We start from the raw sequence: 8,073 nt of genomic DNA, 5'->3' as shown, positions 1-8,073 counted from the left end.
GGCTTAACAGGATTTGTTAGCAGTTATACATATGCCTGAAAATAGCAAAGAACTCTGCTTGCCTTTAGCCAGCCTGTTCTTCCAGAATAGATAGAATTCAAATGTGAATGTTTAGTCACAAATTCTGATGATGTATCTTTGTCCTTCATGACTCTGGAGTGACAGCAACGATTATAACACTGAGTGCTTTCGAAGGAATGGCCTTCTGTCTTCCTTTCAGCTTTGCCTCGTCCATATCAAAGTTACAAATGTATTATAACTACTTTTATGAAATAATACTAAGAAAATGATCTCACATTTTGTCCAATTCTTTACCTTCCCTATATCTTATGTCATTGCTAAAGACTAGCTTAGTGTACTGATAAAATATGTGGATGTGGCAGCAGACAGGCACCACTGGAAACTTCTAAACCCTCTTAAGCTTCCAGATTGCTCAGCTTATTTTTCAGTGAATAAATTGAACAACGCTTGGTAATCTTTGGAAATGCTAAGTACTCCATTCACGTTGGTCATTTTAATATTACACTTTCTCTATGCAAATAGCTTGCTTACTCAGTGGAACTGTCTACACTAATAAAGACAGAATTTTATTTTTAAACCATAAAAAGCTAGTAGAACCAAGGGCCAGCTAAATGGTGACCATGACAGAAAACCACAACTAGTTAAAATGCAAAGGGAAAGTGATTGTGTGGTATACAGTCCTGATTGATAGACATACAGCACAATTCTTGTCCCTAAGGCTCAAAGAACATCTCAGAAGATTGGGTAGAAAGACTGTAAAACTCAATAGACCAGGAAATCTATTGTGAGAAGTATCTTCTAGAAATGACAAAGTAGCTTCATGTATAATGAATGTATAATAATTGACACTATAATACCTGTAATTCCTTGTATTCCGATATACATCTAGATTTACTCATAACCACCTTACTTCTTAAAATTGTTGGAATTTTTTTGTAATTAATAGAAAAAACTGAAAAGATTTCACTTTGAGTAGACAGCAAATGCTAGTGACCGTCATCATCAACAATAAGAAGTAAAGGGAATAAAAGAACTAATCCTGTCTCTCCTTGGGTAAACCAGATGTACTGTACACATTCTGGCAGTACATATGAAGACTTGATTTGAGGAATCACAGGACACTAAACTCTATTTTTAGAGGTGGCAACTCCCGAGAAAAGAAATCTGAACATGTTGACCATGATCTGATTCTATAGAGAGCAGTGCAGCCCTTTATTGTGCCTGGGAGTGATCAGTATGACCATCGATTTTCATTTGACAAGCGAAGAATGGAAACACTGCTGTTAAGGACACCAGAGTAACAATTTAACTCCAACAGTATTGATTGTATTGTGACCATGTGGAAAAGCTCTAGGCTTAATGGTGGAGAATGGAAGAAGAGAGGATAAAGATAAGGAAGAAAGTGAGACAAGCACCTCACCTCACCTCACACTAATGGGCTGAGGATGTCTGAATGAGGGTGAGATTAAAGGGAACTAAAGGGCTGTAATAAAAGTGAAAATCCAGAGGTTAAGAGGACAGATATGTGAAGAAGGTCTGGTTTCAACTTTGTAGAGTGAGGCGGATTTAGTAAGAAGACTTACTTGTGCTGGCACACACACAAAATTAATAGGATTTTAGTAGGCATGAAAGATGCCAGAATGAATGACAGGATAAAAAATCTTCAGAATAACTGGAAAAGAGGTGTGAGCAACAGTCAGGGAAACTGAGTAGTGGGGCATAGGGATGACCAAACATTTAAGGGTTTTGAGTAATATAAAGAATAACAGCAGCGATCTCAAGAATAGCATTAGGAGTATACTGATGGCCAACACTTATTTGCCCAGAGCAGGCACCCACTAGGCACTTCATGCTATCTACAGTATGTGAGACAAACATGGTCACTCTTCAAGGTAAGTGTCATCTGTTTTCTCTTGTCAGACAAGTTAGGGATATCACCACTTGCACTGTTAAATAACAGTAACATACAAAATTAGAATTTCAATGGATTTAACTCCAAAGATTCCTGTACTTCACTCATATGAGTATGTTCTCACTCATCTGAATACCACTATGAAACCATATAATCCATCTTTTCTGCATATGTACAACTCATTGTCTACTTTTTTCTATCTTTTGTAGCAGATACCATAATATATTCCAAATTTAGTATATATTGCACATGTGATTAAGAGTTTATAGGGTAGACCTAAACTATAATATATGATATGAAATGTAAATAAAATATTCCAATAAAAATTATAAAAAAAAGAAAAACCTATAATATATGACATAATGTCAGATGAGAAAGCAAAGTCTTGTCTATAAAGCCCTCCCTATAATGAAAAGGAAGTAGATTATGCCTCAGCTCCATTTTCATCTAACTACCAACTAAGATAGTCAGAGGGTATCAATGCTACTAGCATAAAAAGAGTGGACCCAAGGAATGTTCAGACAAGCAAATTGAGTTTGGGCTCATTCTTTACTGTCATGCATCTCAAATCATAGGAATGAAAAATTTGGCATAATCCAGAAAACTTTGAAGTAAGGAGAAGGCAACCACGTAAACTTATCAAAGAAATCTCTGTTCAGAGCTATGCCTCAAACATCAAGTCTACCTTCACTGGAATATGACCTCGTTTCTAGAATAAATTTTTAATTTATATTTATTTATGTATATGTATAGAAGTGTGTGTGTGTGTGTGCACTCATGCATTTGTGTGTGTAAGCATGCATGTGCGAGTGCAACTTATGTGTTAGTACTTGAGATCAGAAGAGTATATTCCATCCCTTGGAGCTGGAGATACAAATGGCTGTGAGCTGTCTAATGTAGGTGCTAAACAAATCAACAAACAAACAAACAAACAAATGGAAAAACCAAAAACACCTCAAGTCATCTGCAAGAGCAATGGTACTCTTAATCACAAAGGCACCACTCCAGCCTGTCGTAACTATAATATGCCAGTACATTTTCTATAACAAAAGTATGCTAAAAAAGTATGCTAACTACAAATTGAAAGAGTCTTTTTAATAACTAGTAAGGATGAGATGGCTCATAAGCTATACAGTTTGAAATTCTGGTCTTTGGAGCACAGTTAGGGATGCCAGGTTGAATTATGATGGGGATTTTGAGGTGTTATCCCTCTGGGACAGAAGTCATGTATGTGTGTAATCATTCCCCTCCAAGCAAGGAAGATGGCTGCAAGTCACTGTCACTCCAACTAATGGAATAAACTACCACCAGCCTAATGCAAAATCCTGCCCAAAGCTTTGGGTTCTACAGCTGGGACACAGCTACCTCAAGGCAATATTGCTCACAAGCCAACTAAAGCCTAAATGAATGTTTGGTTTTCATTTTTAAGGTCAATACAATTTCCACCGACCAACAGAAATAAAAGACTTAGCTCGATCTATTTCCTTTTCATTCCTTTACAATTTGTACATACTTTGTTATCTTAATAAATCTTCACTAATTATCAATTGTATTTCTAATGGAGTGAAAGACACAGTTTGTATGTATGGCAATATGTCTAAATAAAATGCTTTTTGTAAAAAATGTTGAAAAGGAGAACAGAGAGTTATAAGAGATATTTTTGAGCCTTTATTTTATATCCTTTATTCATGGTCCTGGAAATGAGAGCATTATAAAACAAAAATAATTATGAAGACATGCCATTTAACACTCAGCTATAGTCTGAAAGGATTACCATCTTTAGGATTAAACATTTCCAACAGTGCATACAAGGGATATAGGAAGGAAACACTGTTCAGGAGCTATATAGCAGAAACACTAGCAAATGCTTAGTAGAAACGGCTTGTAAATCATATACATGAATCATAGTAGTAGCTGAACTGCATATACAAAATTTTGATATCCTCTTTTAGAATAAGATCATGTCTAGTTCTTTTCTGTCCTTATGTAATTAGTCTCACCAACAAGCTTTTGTAATGTTATAGAACACTTGCAATAGTCAAATTCAGTTGTAACTACTTGTAAAACCATTTTATACTTTAAATAAATTCTACAATCTTTGCATAAGAGTTCAAGTGACCAGCATCCTTTTGGCTTGTGATAGAGTTGTTGTGGTTTTTCATTTCAAAGAGAATTATGATTCAAATTGGGGAGAATGACTAACTGGATCTTGCCCCATATACAGCTCTTCCAAACCATGCTTAGATGCAGAAAACTAATGGATGTCAGAATCAATGTTCTAACTTTTAAGCTGGATTCCTTCAATCATATAGTTTGTAAAGCACTCTTATTACGATATCTGACTGTGTTGCCCTAAGGATCGTTCTGAAACCAAAGTTCCCATTTGTTGTGTTACAGGAAAGCAATAGCTGTCCTTTATGACGTTCACTCAAATAATTTCATAGGTTTTCAAATGAATGTTGGAAGTCAACTTTGCCACATTTCAAAGGAAAAGGGAAACACCCTCAGCGATTTTTGTGTAGAAGGTAAGCCATCCTTTAGAAAATAAGGTTCAGACACTTGGTCCAGTAATGATAGATACTATTGTTTTATAAATGTTTTCATAGGCATGCTTTGTGAATTGTATTATGTTTTCAATTACAGTTTTTGAGCTTAAGGTTTTCTTATTAAACTAAGCCTTGTCCCATCAATAATCAGGAAAGTTTCCAGGCAGTTTCAATCAGAGCGAGTGTTAACACATCAGGAGTTGCAGGTTACAAAGTGCTGCTTCCTCCAATTGCTGAACAGCCTCTTGAGCATCTCCTTCAGTCTGAGTGTATGTGAGGAGCAGAGTAGTTTCTTGTTCTTCTCATTGAACACCTCTAACTCAGCCTTTCAGAGAGGAAATAAAGAAAATGGATGAAGGAATGGAAGCATACCAAAGCATGAAATCCATTTTACTTGCAGGCAAATATTACAGACATAATGGAATATTAAAATGGAAGTTTTGGCTGAAGCATCAAGACAATAATTAACACATTGCAAGGGAGGTGTTAGACCATATGTTGGATTCCCAAAGGAGGAATCTGAGAACCAGTTACTCATTTTTAAAATGCCATGCCACATCAAAGTTCTAGCATTAGAAATTAAGGAGCAGAACTTAGCTGGGAGAAGTTACTGATAATCTATGAATTCCACTGTAAATAATGCAAGTTCCTGCCCTCACCTCAGCCAGGGGACATTTCATAGGATGCACTGAAAACTTTAGTAAGAGCCCCTTGCAGCTTGATATACATACAGATTGATATTCACCTCATGTATGAAGGCCTAGTAACTGGTACCACAGTCTAACAGCAGAAGGACTCCTGATTTAGGAGCCATGTAATTACCTGAATATGATGGGGTTCAGAAAGAGTGAAGGTTTTCCATGGACCAGGTATGAGTATTTAATAAGAAGGAGTCAGAATTCCATAATCTATGGTTATACTCAAGAAGCTTGCTTGAGAAGGATAAAGAGACCTCAACAGAGTACCAAGGAGGGACCACTGGTTCCTTTTTATAATAGAAATGGTTGAAGCCATTAAAACAACTGGGGTGTGTGTAGCTTAACAGGCCACAACAGCAAAGCCCACAAGAAAAAAACAAATTTAAGCAAAACAGAAACAAACAAACAAAAGACCTCCAAATGAAGAGAAAACAATGAAACTACCCATAAGGAAGTCAGCTTTAATATCAAGCTGAGAGAAGGCAATGCTGCTCTAACACCATAGATCTTACCTGAAGAGCTTTCCTGCTTCCTTTCCTTTCCTTCCTAGTGCTCCAAAGGCAGAGAGGAGTTGATGTCAACTAACAAGGGACATTTCAGAGGCCTAGCTCCAGAAATGAAGGATAGACCAACTACTCCTTACCCAACAACATCTGCTTGCCTCTAGAAGGCAAGTTTGAGAGAAGAAATTTTATACCATTAAATAATGCATATGGTAAATATGGATTAGATTGAGTCAACATTCATATACAAAGGCATTTCTGAATGCATATATTCAGTATACCTAATAAGAATGTACAAATTTTTAAATGATCCAAAGATCCTAAATTCCTTAAGTATTAAAAGAACACACACGGAAAATTCCACGTTTGCCAACATGTCACAGGTCTCAATTAATATGCTTAAGCACTGAAAATATAGCTTACAATTATACCAAGGTTATGTCGATTAGGAGTACCTGAAACATATATATTTTTATGTATATGCTGTTCAAACCCCAGAATTATTTTGAATCACCACCTCCCATCTTCCAAATCAACCCAAACATTGGGAAAGCGTTCCAGCATTACTTTTATGAGAGAGTCTAAAAAGGTTTTAAGACTGCTTAAACACACAGCAAGAAGCAAGGAAAGAGAATTTGTTTCAGAAAGTATATACTTACAAATATTTAAGATATATTTATGGTTTCATCTAATAAGCCATGTCTGATTAATGTAACAGTGACATAAAGGGCTCTGTACTGGGGACATGCACACATGTAACTCTTCTCATAGCTCTTCTTTCTAGAAAAGGCCTCATAGGGACCTCAGAACATTGGCCTTAGAGTAAGGCAGCCTGAGCTCCTTGGTCACTATGTCTGGAGAGCAGGCAGACCAAGGGGCCTTGTGGTATTATGAATATCGAATGAGAGAGTGTAAGAGTTGAAAGGTGAGCCTAGAAATGATATGTGATAAGCCTTTTATCAAATATTAATATGAAAATGTCTTGTTTTTAACTATCTTAGATGTAAAGAGCACTGTGGGCAAGAAACACATGGTTCTACACTCTTCTATGAGTTCTTATCATTTTAGTTCACTTGTCCCATTTTACGATCTGGCTACTACTAACATCCTTAGTTTACTGACAATGAACTAGGACAGATGAAGGCTAAGGTCTTTGCCCATGGTAGCAGGTACTATACAAGCACTGTGTTACATAGCCAGAATAAACAGACCAATATTACCAATATTTTTGCCATCTCACAATTACCAAAGTTCTTCTTCTTTAAGTCAAATACCTAATATATGCCCTGGCAATTTTTTAAAGGCCACTGGAAACCTAAATTAAAACATGGATCTTTTCTAATCAAATAGTCCTCCATCCACCATGTCTCACAGATGTTTCAAGGTTATATTTAATACTGTGAGTAAAACACTACTGGTTTTTGACACAAAGTGAAAAGATCTTCATGTTACAGCACATGCTAAACAAGATCCTAATTAAGCACACACTGTAGCTGTCAAGTTCATGACTTAACGGCTCGGAATAGGAAGAGGCTGCAAGTTAAATAACTTTAAAGCACAATTTCCAATCAGATGAACCCTTCTGAACAGTTAACTTTCACTTCTCATCTTCACTGAACTTTTTTTTCTTAGCTTTAAATTTGAAATTTAAAATGAGAATTTGTTGACAGATTTAAATGAGAATTATGTATACACAGAAATGAATTACTTTTTATCTACGAAAGAACCTGTAAAATGTCACCATGTGTTATGTTTGCTATACCATGTATTATTGTGTATTTTAATATACAGAAGCATCAAAAGCTACATAGTTAGCTGCGCAGAGGTGTACAGTCATTGGCCTATAAAAGATGCACACGGTTAAATAAATACAAATGCCCTAAGTTCTTTCTTAACAGCAAACTATGTATCTAGGGTAAATGTTGCTTTTATTTCCTCAAATGGAGTGATGAGTGATGCAGCTTGGGCAGAGCATTTCCTTCTCTGTCCTACCTATCCCTTGGCCTAGGCCTGGAAGATTCTATCCTCAGTACAGTCTTCTAGCCTCCATCTGCTAACCTAAGCCTAGAATGTTTCAGCCTCTGAGACTTACTACTAAATAAACTCACCCATTCTAGTTCTTTCTGAACTGTGGCTAGCTGGTTCAACTCAGCATTCCTGGCCCAAACTCCTTTCCAAGTTGAATGAATCAAACTGGTATCTCTCAATGCCTCGCTGAATTGCTCTTTTGCCCTCAAATTAACTCTAGTAATTTGTTCTAATCTTCTGGCTTCTTCTTATCTTGGGCAATCTCTGGCATCTTCACCTGCAACCTATCTCTGTAAAACTGTTTTCTCTCTCTCTCTCTCTCTCTCTCTCTCTCTCTCTCTCTCTCTCTCTCTCTCTCTCTCTCT

At 36.6% G+C, this 8,073-nt stretch overlaps 1 protein-coding gene across 3 annotated transcripts in view; it reads right to left on the bottom strand.

Annotated features, from left to right (window-relative positions):
- Positions 1-4,545: 4,545 nt before the first annotated feature.
- Positions 4,546-8,073, bottom strand: part of Immp2l (inner mitochondrial membrane peptidase subunit 2) — a 796,480-nt gene continuing 792,952 nt past the window's right edge. For all 3 annotated transcript variants that reach the window (XM_028768878.1, XM_028768879.1, XM_028768880.1), the window contains one exon: positions 4,546-4,804. In XM_028768878.1, coding sequence (XP_028624711.1) covers positions 4,673-4,804 — 132 coding nt within the window. In that variant the 3' untranslated portion in view covers positions 4,546-4,672. The remainder of the gene's footprint in view (positions 4,805-8,073) is intronic.

This window comes from Grammomys surdaster, unplaced genomic scaffold (genome assembly GCF_004785775.1).
Source record: "Grammomys surdaster isolate TR1022 unplaced genomic scaffold, NIH_TR_1.0 188, whole genome shotgun sequence".
In the NCBI taxonomy this organism is placed as follows: domain Eukaryota; kingdom Metazoa; phylum Chordata; class Mammalia; order Rodentia; family Muridae; genus Grammomys; species Grammomys surdaster.
This window is presented reverse-complemented; position numbering and strand designations above follow the sequence as displayed.